Source organism: Hyla sarda, chromosome 7, assembly GCF_029499605.1.
Source record: "Hyla sarda isolate aHylSar1 chromosome 7, aHylSar1.hap1, whole genome shotgun sequence".
Classification (NCBI taxonomy): domain Eukaryota; kingdom Metazoa; phylum Chordata; class Amphibia; order Anura; family Hylidae; genus Hyla; species Hyla sarda.
In genome coordinates this window covers 81,913,173-81,926,572 of record NC_079195.1, presented here as the reverse complement: position 1 = coordinate 81,926,572, position 13,400 = coordinate 81,913,173, and the positions used below count along the sequence as shown (strand labels likewise).

Genomic DNA, 13,400 nt, shown 5'->3' with positions numbered 1-13,400 from the left:
ATCCATCAGGTTGTACATTTTCAAGCTAACCGGAAAAGCAAGTGCCAGTATGTATCTTTATTTTGTGTGTTTCTCTCAAATCCCAGTATCCATTAATAATATCATGTAATCACCTGTATAATTTAACATTATTTTCCTAATATTTTTTTTTAATTCATAATAAGTGATTGGTTAAAGCTGGCCATTAACATGTGACCTATTTTTTGGTAATACCAGATATTTTTTCCATACAATATAATGTCTATAATACACTAGGTGGGCTGCAGCTACCTTCTTTTACCTGTGGTATACATAGGAATGGAACCAGGCTTTATCAATACCCTAACACATTTTCTTGATTAGTACTACACTTGTATTCTCATTTTAAATTGCAATGCTCTCCTGACATGTCTGATTTACTTAATGCTCACGTCTCCCATAAAATAACAATTTAACAATTGTAAATTGTATTTTCTTAGAGCTCTGGGTTAGGGGGGATAGGGGATAAGATGTCTGACCTGGCAGCAGCAGTGTCCGGAACACGGAAGCTTGGAACATTCATGTCTATGGGAGGGGGCGTGGCGGCTAGTACGAAGCCATCACGCCTACACCCGCATACATGAATGGAGGAGGCGTGGTGGCTGTAGTCACCAGTCATCCGGCACGGAGTAGAGTTTGCTCCGTGCATCGGATGACTGCGGTGCCGCAGCAGAGATCGCAGGAGTCCCCAGCAGCGGGACCCCCCACGATTAGACCAGGGGATAAGATGTTTTCCGGCAGAGTACCCTTTTTGATGACATGCTGTCCTGTTAGGGTTTGTGAACGCTATAGGTCTTCTACAATGGCTGTGTGGTCTTCCACTTGTAAGCTGACCATTTCGTTTCCACACTTCTGTCGTTGGACTCTGCCAATGTATATTGTCCTTGCAGTGTCAGAGAAGATAAATTATGGCCCTCTATCTACTATACAGCAGTTTATTAAATGTCTGCATAGTAGAACATACACAAATATTAGTGGGCTCAACCAATATAAATAAACAATAATGGGTGCTACCAATGCTTTTTTTTAAGCACAATAAATACTAAAAGAAAAGAGCAAAAGCACACAAGGGTGCAAACCAAAAAATGAATAACGTTTTATGTACTTTATTAGAATCACATAACAAACAGTGTATATAGCACACAATTAAAAACACTTAAAATATGGAAGCCAGATGACTCACGGTCTCCCTATCCCATGAAGGAGAACCCCATTTGCCTGGAGATTCCCCTCAAGGGAACCTCCTATCCAGCCTGTCCAAAAATTATAAAGGACAAACTCCCTTGCTACCGTATACCCCTATATGTAATATACAATATTGCACAATGTCTAGCAGCCACAGAAGATGTAATCTAATCTTGTCCCCTGATGAAGTCACTTCACTTTGAGTGACGGAACGCGTGGGGACCAGTTTTTGGGGGGACATCCGCTCCTGTATTACAGTGTGATGTATTGTTTATTCTTTTTTCCTTGATGTATGTTTATTGGTGTTACTGTGGACTTTATGGCTGCTAGTTATTGTGCAATATTATAATCCATCCAGTATATATAGGGGTTATACGCTGATTGCATATATTTGTAGCAAGGGAGTTTGTCCTTTATATTTTTTGGATAGGCTAGTGTCCCTTGAGGGGAGTCTCAAGGCAACTGGGGTTCTCCTCCTTGGCATAGGGAGACTGTGAGTTATCTGGCTCCCATATTTTAAGTGTTTTTAATTGTGTGCTATAAACACTGTTTGCTATGTGATTCTAATAAAGTACATAAAACGTTATTCATTTTTTGGTGTGCGCCCTTGTGTGCTTTTGCTCTTTTCTTATAGTATTTATTGTGCATAGTAGAACCTCACCACTCCTCATAGTGTTCTGTGCATAATTCTCCATTAGCCATGCACATTTTAACATTAACTTTATTTCCGTTTTTCTGTAGGAGTCGAAGTTTTCACCTTGTTAATCACATGCACGATGTTAAGCCTCAGTCAGCGCAGAAAGGCCGCACGCATATTAACCGCATAGGCATACAGCCAATGAAATTACTACATGAGTCAGGTGACCCTCCAAGAGATATATGGAAACCACAAAAGAAAAGTGACCCAACCACTTCTGGCCGAAAAGCTCACAGCAAGACCAAAATTGGGAAAAAGACAGGTGTATGTAATAATGTTTATAAACAATATTAAGTCAAGAATTGTTTACATTTTGTAAAAAAAAAAAAAAAAAAAAGAGGGGGGGGGGGTGGAGGTTGATGGTATTTTATGTTTGGAGATGGGAATCTTTTGCTCTGTGTAATTGTATATGAGAAAAAAACAGCAAATCTTTGCTCTCCTGGGTCTGGTTATGCATATTGCTATTCTATGCTCATACTATATCATTTCTTTTTTTGAGGATTTGCACATGAACCACAACTGCTGGAAAGTTTATTTTTACATATTATTTTAGTTCGTAATATTTAAATATGTGTTGAGATATGGATACAAAGAGACCTTTATGGATATTGAACTCCTTTTGTGTGTCATGTCATTCACTTGAATCATTTATTTACTAATAGGTATGGATGACATTTGTTTTGCACTTACACTTGTATTATAGCACTATAGATTCCAAGATGGACAGTAGCGACCATTCCAGCTGCATAAAGCAGTTCTACTACAAATATATAATAGCTTCACTGGTTTACAGAACATATCTTAAAGGGGTATCCCAGTCGATAGCATTAATCATATACCGACTGAATGCGAAATAAACTTAACTTTGTAGCGGTCTAACTGCTGGGACCCCGACTGATTGATAGACCTCCTTTTATACTAAATAATAGAATAATAATATTTATTTATATAGCACCAACAAATTCTACAGCACTTTACAATTTTGAGGTTACAAAGACATATATCAGACATTAAATATTACTAAATATTCAAACACTTAAGTACCGTTTGCTGTTGGTTGCAGAGTAAGGGAGGAAGTTCTCCCCTGTATGGCTTCAGATGATGTCACGCCTGCTGGGTAACGCCTCTTCTCAGTCTGTGAACCTGAACTTGAGGCTAAGTAGAAAATACAGAACAATATCAAGGTAGAAAATTAAAAAATAAAGGCAGGGGGTGGTTTATCATGATGAGGGCAGTGAACTGGGAGAATTATAAAAAGTATCAAGTTAATGAGTTATACTCTTTAAGGTCTGCAGTTATCCACCTACATTTACATACTTGGGTAGATTTCACTTGGCAAATAGCTGTTTTTCTGCAGACACCACTGCAGAATCTTATTGAAGTCACTGGGAGCCTTTTGACTGGCCTCTCTACATACAGTGCGGCACCAAGCACAGATTATTCCTATGTACACAGGCTCCTATAGTAAGCTGAGCTTTTAAAGAGCTTTCAGCTCTAAATTGGTCATTAAGGGCAACAAAGACAATCTTACTATAAGACAGTTTGATAATGTTCTAAATGTGTTTTTAATTGTTCTTTATGCATAGTTTTTATCTGTTTTTCAAGGCAGAAAAAGCTTCAGCCGTATGGTTGCAGTTACTTTGTAGGTACATATGAATATCTCCACATGCATTAAGGGCCCATTCAAAGTATATATTTTCCGAGTGGAATTTCACTCCAGAATTCCACTTGGAAAATATAGTGCAGTGGACACCAGACTCCACCTAAAGCATGAACATGTTAATTCCTTTGGGGGAATCCGCTCTGAAATGCATTGCTGTCTATTGAGACGGCACATTCCTGAGCAGTCCTTGTGCCGGCTATTTTGTGGGCGCCCGCTCCAGACAGAATTGCCACCCAGAATATGTCTGGGTGCAATAAGCCATAAGGCTAGGTTTCTACACAGATTTTTTTTCTGGCTTTTTTGGAAAACTGTCACTGCAGTTTTTAAGTAAAAGCTAGAAGTTTATTTAAAAGGAATGGGACTTATAAAGGACTTATACTTCTTCCTATTGGGTCCACTTCTTGCTTTGGCCTCAAAAATTGCAGTGGCAGTTTAAAAAAAAAAAAAAAAAACGCCAGAAAAAAAATCTGTCTAGAAATCTAGCCTCAAAGAGGGAGACTTCTGAAACTGTCTTAAAGGGGTATTCCAGGCCAAAACTTTTTTTTATATATCAACTGGCTCCGGAAAGTTAAACAGATTTGTAAATTACTTCTATTAAAAAAATCTTAATCCTTCCAATAGTTATTAGCTTCTGAAGTTGAGTTGTTGTTTTCTGTCTAACTGCTCTCTGATGACTCACATCCCCGGAGCAGTGCAGTTCCTATGGGGATATTTTCCCATCATGCACAGCTCCCGAGACGTGACATCATCATTGAGCAGTTAGACAGAAAACTTCAGAAAATAATAACTATTGGAAGGATTAAATTTTTTTTATAGAAGTAATTTACAAATCTATTTAACTTTCCGGAGCCAGTTGATGTATATAAAAAAAGGTTTTGCCTGGAATACCCCTTTAAAGAAAAACTGCCATATCAACCAATCCCAGAGCAGCTCTCATTTTGAAGAGCACTATGAGAAATGAAAGCTGTGCTGTGATTGGTTGCTAGGGACAACAAAGACAGTTTTTCTTTTTGACAGTGTCATAAATCGTGTCATAAAGCTCCACATGGTATTTTTGTTTGCAATTATTTTTCTTTAAGCATTTTATTGGCCATCAACCAACATCCCACTTAGATACATAGGCGACAGTGACTTCCAGTCTACAGCAATGAAGCTGTAGATTACAGAGAGATCAGTCTGGGACCAAGTCATGTGGGCAGTCACCGAAACAACATTAGAACGGGCAAATAATGCAGCCCTTTGAAAGATGGACCTTAGTGGCAGTCATAAAAAAAAAATTGATTGCTGTTTAAAATGACTTAACAGTTGAACTGCATGTACAAATACACCATTTAAAAAACATTAAAAATGAGAAAATCTTACAAACAAATGCTGACAACTTGAAAAAACCTTGTGCGAACACAGCCACCAATAAAAAGGTGATGATATAATACTCTCTCTGGATCATCAAGGCCACCTGTGCTACTGTAAAACATGTATCCAAAAATAAAACACTGTATTGAAATATTCAGTATAGCCACCATACTGCATTTTCCAAAATAAAGTTATAGAAAGTATAATAATTTATTGGAATTGATGTTCTAATGCATCATTCATTAAATAGATACTTTTTTATGAGTTTATAGAATATATTGTAGTATTTGTACTGAAACCTAAATTTGCACAGCTTTATCTGGAAATGACACTTTGAGAATTTAGATGCAAATGAACTGTTGGCTTATGTAAGAGAACACTGACTGCATAATGTTTTCTCTGTTACGTCTCTTTAGAAACACTTTAGTATTTGTTCAGTATTTTTTTCTGTTCTTTTTTTGTCATGATTAGTATGCGTTAGACACATCATAAATCTGTTTATTATATTTTCTGTGTTTAGGTTCTGGCTTAACCCCTTAAATAAAATATATCATCAGTGTCACCTGCACTAACCTGTCGGTACAGACAGGTAGTGCAGGTGACACTGATGACAACGATTCTTACCTGGTCCCGTTGCATGTAGGGGTTCTCTGGCTATCCTCTTCAGTATCTTTCGCTCCGGGCCCGACTTGGAGGATGGACAGAGCTTAGTGGCATCACTGCTGCTGTTTGCTAGCAGCGGGACCCAGCAGAGAACAGCAGTGGCGACGTGACTAAACTCCACCCATGCTCCAAGTCGGGCCCAGCGCTGAAGATACCAAAGAGGATAGCCAAGAAGCACAGCACAGAACGGGACCAGGTAAGTGTCGTTGTCATTAGTGTCCCCTGTACCGACAGGTTAGTGCAGGTGACACTGATGACATATTTTTCTTTAACAGCAACCTGTTTGCCACAATATATTTTGGCGCTGCTGCAGTTGAGGTGTATTTGTTCCTGTCAGTTCCTAAACTAAGAATTAGAGCTGTCACTGGCAGATCAAGTTTTTTTTAAGCCACCTCTGGAGTATTGCTGGGATTGAAGGATCCTCTGATCCAAGCTATATAACCCTTTAAATGCCTCTGTTCATTGACTCCCCCCCCCCCCAAAGTGACACAGAGAATAATGTTTTAGGATACATGAATATGCTAATACATTGTAAATATAAAATAAAATGCAAAACTAGTAATCCCTTAATGAGCTAAAAAAAAAAAAATGTGACAAAAAATTTATTTAAAAAAAGGCTGCAATTAAAATAATTATTTAGTATAAAAAAATTGGATTGTGTAAGCATACATTAAAAAATATCCTACGCGTATTAGGTATCAACCAAATAATAGTAATTTAAAAAAATCTATCACAATGTTTGGAGTGAAACTTCAAACACATAAAAAATGATACAAATTACACAGTAATACCCCCAGACTATGGTAAAATAAAATAATAATCAGGTCAAAAATCAGCTTAGAAAAAGTGTAGACGAAGAGAGATTCTTCTCTGATACACTTTAATCTGAATTGAACACAACAAGAGAATGTAGAAAAGAAACTAAGCAAAATTTGTAATAAAGACCAGTATTTTGCACCATAATAAGTACAAAGCAAGAATATAACAATGCATTGAAAGGTACCCATAGCCTTTATATATATAGGTTTAGAATAACTTAACTATTCTATAAATCTAAAATATAATTATGTGCCTAATCTTATAAATTTTCTATACATACTACCTGACTAAACAGGAAAAAATTACTTCACCTATCATGTTTGTGGGAACGCTTGAGTAGCATAATGTAAAGAAAAGGCTTGAAATATACTGTAAAAAAATATTTTTATATATAGGGATTGTATAATAAATATAGATAGAGGACGTTATGCAATGTATTTGCGATGAATACTTTTTAATACGTGTTGAAATATTTATATATGTATAAACAATATATAGTTACTCATTTCATTTTTTTTTGTTGAGTCTTAAGACAATCATGCTTGCACTTATTACAACCACCGTGCTTTTTCACTTTGAACTCTAAATATAGCTATTATAAAAACAGCCTGGAAAATAGTTACTCCATGGTGCTTTGGTATGTAGCACACCAAGATATAATGCTATTTACATTGTTTATTTGCAGTGTTAACCATAGTATATACTGTATGTGCTGCTGTATTAGCTTAAAGGGTGTACCTATCATAAAATCTTGTGGCAAATCCCTAGGATATTCCAAACACTGTGATAGGTGGGTATCCTACATGAAGAACCCCTGCTAATTCATAGAACAAAGGAAAAATATTACCTTTTATTTTTCGCAACAAAACCACACTTTACTCATTGTGCAGGCAACTTTTTGCAGTTACCTTTACACAGTGGGTTGTTGAAGCACCTTTGTTTATGAAAACTGTAAGAACCCCCACCTTCCTGGATGAGCCCAACTGACATTGCTGTGGTCGGTGATTTCCTAAGCGGGTTTTCACTTGCACTCATCTGGGAAAGTGGGGGCCGGAGAAGACAAATAAGTAGATGGGGGCCTGAACAGGAGATCATGTGGGCCCTACTGGTTTGACCCCTCGTGATCAGACACTTATCCCGTATCTTTGGATTAGGGAATAAGTGTCTGATATGTTCAGTTCCCCGAACTACTGCTTTAGGGCTAGTCATTTGGTCAGTATTTTTACCCAAAATAATGTAACCAAAAGAAAGACTGTAATGGAAAGTCTTGATTTTTTTTTTCCAGTTTTGAACCCACTGGTTTTGCGTAAATTATAGAATAAAATACTACATGTGAATCCAACCTTATGTGGTTGACCAGCCCTATTAAATTGGTGGGGTTGGCCAACATTAATCTAATGTGTGCATGTGTGTCTTTAGGAGCCACCATTTGTGTACAAATATCTGCAGGCCCAAAAGTACTCTGACATATTTTAGGTCCATGCCACATACAGCTGGTGAAATAAATATTGAACACAACACCATTTTTCCAGAGGTGCTATCAACATGAAGTTTTCACTAGATGTTGATAATAACCAAAGTAATCCATAGGGTATGTTGACATTTAGTAATGTGAATGGAAGAAGAATTCCGCAAGCGCAGATTCCATCTGGTGGCCGCCACTTTGGCAGTAGGACCACGCGGCCCTGCGCCATCACCATTGACCGCAATGCAGTGCACGCCAAAGAATGAACATTTGCTTTCTTTGTGCGGATCAATTTCAGCTGCGGAATTGTCCATTGCTAAAATTCCTCATTGTGAACGGGTCACAAAATTCTTCATTGTGAACCCATTAACATTAGTATAAGGGGTTCTCACCGCGCCAACTCCTGAATGTGAACGTACACATACATACAAATAAACCAAAACAAATAAGCTCGGAAATGAAGTTATGTCCCTTTGTTAAGGTGTCACAATATCACGTCAATAGCACCTTTGGAAATATATTTAGTGAGAAAAATGGTGACAATACTTATTGCTTATTTCACCCACTGTAGGTATTAGGAAGCAGAGAGCACAAAGAAGTTGTGGTTATGGAGAAAGGGTTCAGAATCAAGAGATGTTGAGCTGTGTACTGAGATATACATGTGCTGAAAATGAATCTAGTTATGCCATTGTTAACTGTGCAGGGTATTCTGCCAGGTAAACAATGAACAGCTAAGGACTCCAAATGCATCAGACATATGATGTGAGGCACTTCTGTGCCGCTGGGGACCCCCGCAATATCTCCTGCAGCACCTCAGACACCCGATGCACAGAGCAAACTTTGCTCCATGCCAGAAGACTGGTGATGCGGGGCGGAGGCTCGTGATGTCACAGTCATGCCCTACTAGTGACGTCACGGCCATGCCCCCTCAATGCTAGTCTATGGGAGGGGGCGTGACTGACGTCATGCCCCCTCCCATAGACTTGCGTTGATGGGGGTGGCCGTGACATCATGAGCAGGGTGCAGCATTGACGCCACGAGCTTCCGGCGATGAACCCGACGCTCTAAACGAATGCCAGGTGCAGCACGGAGATCTTGGGGTCCCCAGCGGCGGGACCCAGGCCATCAGACATCTTATCCCCTATATTTGATGCGCAGGGTTTGAAGCTGAAGATTTAAAGCTGTGTTCAGTCATTTAATTTTAACTTTACATTGGAACCTGAAGCTTTAAAATTTGCAGATTTTAAGCTGCAGAGTCCAATGTAAACTAAATGACTGAACACAGCTTCAAATCCCATTCATTACATGTGCACATGATACTGTACGTGTGAATACACCCTTAGAGAACACTGAGCTACTGCAAAGGATTGATACATGAACCTGGTGATTTTCCACATGCACTTTGGAAAATGAAGTCAATTAATGTATTGGCACATAACATTGTTTACTGTTTAACAATTCTTATATATGTCCTTAATGCGTTATTATGTACGGAAGAATTTGCTAACTAAACATTTTTATAGATGTTTATATAATATATGTCTGTTACCCAAAAGACTCCTTTTACTTGATGGAATAAATAAGGCAATAGGGAGATCTAAAGTAATGACAACTGCTTTCAACATATAGTTAGGTCTCATGCACAAGACAGACTGTTTGTAGGTATACCCTGTGGCTTCATAGAGGGTTCTTTAAGGCTGCGTTCGCATTTACTAACATTTATTATGTGTTAGACATGTGCAATTCGGTTCGGCACGAATGTCTAAATTAACGAATTTTACAGTTTTCGTGCATTCGGACCCATCCGAATGCACGAAAACATATTTTGAACATTCCCGAATAGCCACGATAATACGAATAGCAAAGTAACGAATACATTCGTTATTTCCCGACCTGTAAATAACGAATGCATTCGTTATCCATAAACGACGTGAAGAATTAATTAATAAAAAGGATACAGATAGTTTGATTTTTCGGGTACATTCGGTAAATCTTTTTATTCTTTTTTTGGACTTTAGCGATCCTAATAAATAATGGAGATACCTTTTTTATTAAAATTTCGTAGGGTATCATAAAAAAATCATAATAAAAAAGATACAGTGGTGATGGAAAAAATTGTATCTAATGAAATGTATGATTTTTATTATGAAATGTTTATTCATTTTTAAACAGGGATCAATTTATGTGAGCGGGTAAAGCACTAAAAATGTAGCCGACAATAATGAAAATGTAGTGTGTGCATGTTTTTCACTTTTTTTTAAACATTTTTTAGGTAGTACTACTACTCCCAGCATGGAACACACTCTTCCATGATGGGAGTAGTAGTTACCTGTACTAATTGACAGATCGCAGGGGTCCTTTGCGATCCTCTTGTATAATGTACAGATGCGGCGGCCGCTCTTCTCTGGTCCCTGCACTCACGTATATATACACATATTCATATTTCCCGCAGAGCTGTGATTGGCCAGATGGTTCCAGCCAATCACAGCTCTCTGTGAGAAATAGGAATATGTGTATATATACGGCCATGCAGGGGACCATAGAAGAGCGGCCGCCGCATTCATACATTATACTGGAGGATCGCAGCAGGCGTCAGGAGTGATACCCGCAGTGATCTTTCCTTTACTACAAGTACTACCACTCCCAACATGGAGTACACTCTGCTCCATGCTGGGAACTGTAGTACCTGTATTAATAGACAGATCGCAGCGGGTGTCAGAAGTTACACTCGCTGCCATATGTCTATTAATGCAGGTACTACAGCTCCCAGCATGGAGCAGTGTACTCCATGTTGGGAGTGGTAGTACTTGTAGTAAGGGACAGATCCCAGGGATGTCACTCCTCCTGACACCGCTGCGATCGTCCTTATGTGAATGTCGGGATCAGCTGTTCTCAGGGCTACAGAGCCGGGAGAACAGCTGACGCTGAGCTGTAGGTATATATCGTATATCTACTGCCCAGCAAGAACTTACAGTGAGCTTGCAATGTGTATACAGTATACACATTGCTGGCTCACTTAACCCCTTGCTGAGCTGTGCGCTATGCGCAAGCCCAGCAAGGGAAGAGTTAACTTACACTGCTGGACAGTGTAGGTTAACCCTTTGGGCGGTATACACTTTATACAGCTATCTATAGATAGCTGTATACAGTGTATACAGAAGACGAAGTCCAGCTTACTTCCCTCGAGTCCCGGGCCGGGTTCGTGTAGCTCCGCCCCCCTAGTGATGACGTCATTAGGGGGCGGAGCTACAGAAGGGAACAAGACTAGTTAATCTGAAGCTCTGTTCACATTGTACGTTTTGTATAATGTGAACAGACCCTTCTGGCAGTGTCTACCCAGACAGGGAGACTCCAGCTGTTGCTAAACTACAACTCCCAGCATGCCCAGACAGCCAAAGGCTGTCTGGGCATGCTGGGAGTTGTAGTTATGCACCAATTGGTGGCTCCCTGTTTGGGTAGACATTGCATCATGGGTGCTCTCCCCAGCGGACTGCGCCAAAAATGTCATAACCAATTTTTTGTGTTTTTTTCTTCTCGTTTCAGATCCGTGTATGCAGAGGATTACTGCGGATTCGATGGATTACGGCGGATTATTTATTTTTTCCTTTAATAAAATGGTTAACGAGGGCTGTGGGGGAGTGTTTTTTTAAATAAAATAATTTTTCCAATGTGTTGTGTTTTTTTTATTTTTTTATTGAATTTTCAGGGTTAGTAGTGGAAGCTGTCTTATTGACGGAATCCATTACTAGGCCAGGGCTTAGTGCTAGCCCCAAAAACAGCTAGCGCTAACCCCCAATTATTACCCCGGTACCCACCGCTACAGGGGTGCCGGGAAGAGCCGGTACCAACAGGCCCGGAGCATCAAAAATGGCGCTCCTGGACCTAGGCGGTAACAGGCTGGCGTTATTTAGGCTGGGGAGGGCCAGTAACAATGGTCCTCACCCACCCTGGTAACGTCAGGCTGTTGCTGTTTGGTTGGTATTGTGCTGAGAATGAAAATACGGGGAACCCTATGCGTTTTTTTTTTTAAATTTTTTATTTAAATTAAAAAAAAAAACGCATAGGGTTCCCCGTATTTTCATTCTCAGCACAATACCAACCAAACAGCAACAGCCTGACGTTACCAGGGTGGGTGAGGACCATTGTTACTGGCCCTCCCCAGCCTAAATAACGCCAGCCTGTTACCGTCTAGGTCCAGGAGCGCCATTTTTGATGCTCCGGGCCTGTTGGTACCGGCTCTTCCCGGCACCCCTGTGGCGGTGGGTACCGGGGTAATAATTGGGGGTTAGCGCTAGCTGTTTTTGGGGCTAGCACTAAGCCCTGGCCTAGTAATGGATTCCGTCAATAAGACAGCTTCCGCTACTAACCCTGAAAATTCAATAAAAATAAAAAAAACACAACACATTGGAAAAATTATTTTATTTAAAAAAACACTCCCCCACAGCCCTCGTTAACCATTTTATTAAAGGAAAAAATAAATAATCCGCCGTAATCCATCGAATCCGCAGTAATCCTCTGCATACACGGATCTGAAATGAGAAGAAAAAAAACACAAAAAATTGGTTATGACATTTTTGGCGCTGTCCGCTGGGGAGAGCACCCATGATGCAATGTCTACCCAAACAGGGAGCCACCAATTGGTGCAAAACTACAACTCCCAGCATGCCCAGACAGCCTTTGGCTGTCTGGGCATGCTGGGAGTTGTAGTTTAGCAACAGCTGGAGTCTCCCTGTCTGGGTAGACACTGCCAGAAGAGTCTGTTCACATTATACAAAACGTACAATGTGAACAGAGCTTCAGATTAACTAGTCTTGTTCCTTTCTGTAGCTCCGCCCCCTAATGGCGTCATCACTAGGGGGGCGGAGCTACACGAACCCAGCCCGGGACTCCAGGGAAGTAAGCTGGACTTCGTCTTCTGTATACACTGTATACAGCTATCTATAGATAGCTGTATATTGTGTATACCGCCCAAAGGGTTAACCTACACTGTCCAGAAGTGTAAGTTAACTCTTCCCTTGCTGGGCTTGCGCATAGCGCACAGCTCAGCAAGGGGTTAAGTGAGCCAGCAATGTGTATACTGTATATACACATTGCAGGCTCACTGTAAGTTCTTGCTGGGCAGTAGATATACGATGTATACCTACGGCTCAGCGTCAGCTGTTCTCCTGGCTCTGTAGCCCTGAGAACAGCTGATCCCGACATTCACATCAGGAGGATCGCAGCGGGTGTCAGGAGAAGTGACATCTGCTGGGATCTGTCCCTTACTGCAGGTACTAATACTCCCAACATGGAGCACACTCTGCTCCATGCTGGGAGCTGTAGTACCTGCATTAATAGACATATGGCAGCGAGTGTAAATCCTGACACCCGCTGCGATCTGTCTATTAATGCAGGTACTACAGCTCCCAGCATGGAGCAGAGTGTACTCCATGTTGGGAGTGGTAGTACTTGTAGTAAAGGGAAGATCACTGCGGGTATCACTCCTGACGCCCGCTGCGATCCTCCAGTATAATGTATGAATGCGGCGGCCGCTCTCC

The 13,400-nt window shown here is 40.3% G+C and overlaps 1 protein-coding gene across 2 annotated transcripts in view; it reads left to right on the top strand.

The window, feature by feature from the left end:
• The window catches only part of ZNF365 (zinc finger protein 365), a 77,174-nt gene that overhangs the window by 46,827 nt on the left and 16,947 nt on the right, over positions 1-13,400 (top strand). For both annotated transcript variants that reach the window (XM_056529833.1, XM_056529832.1), the window contains exons 4-5: positions 10-47; positions 1,945-2,164. In XM_056529833.1, coding sequence (XP_056385808.1) covers positions 10-47; positions 1,945-2,164 — 258 coding nt within the window. The remainder of the gene's footprint in view (positions 1-9; positions 48-1,944; positions 2,165-13,400) is intronic.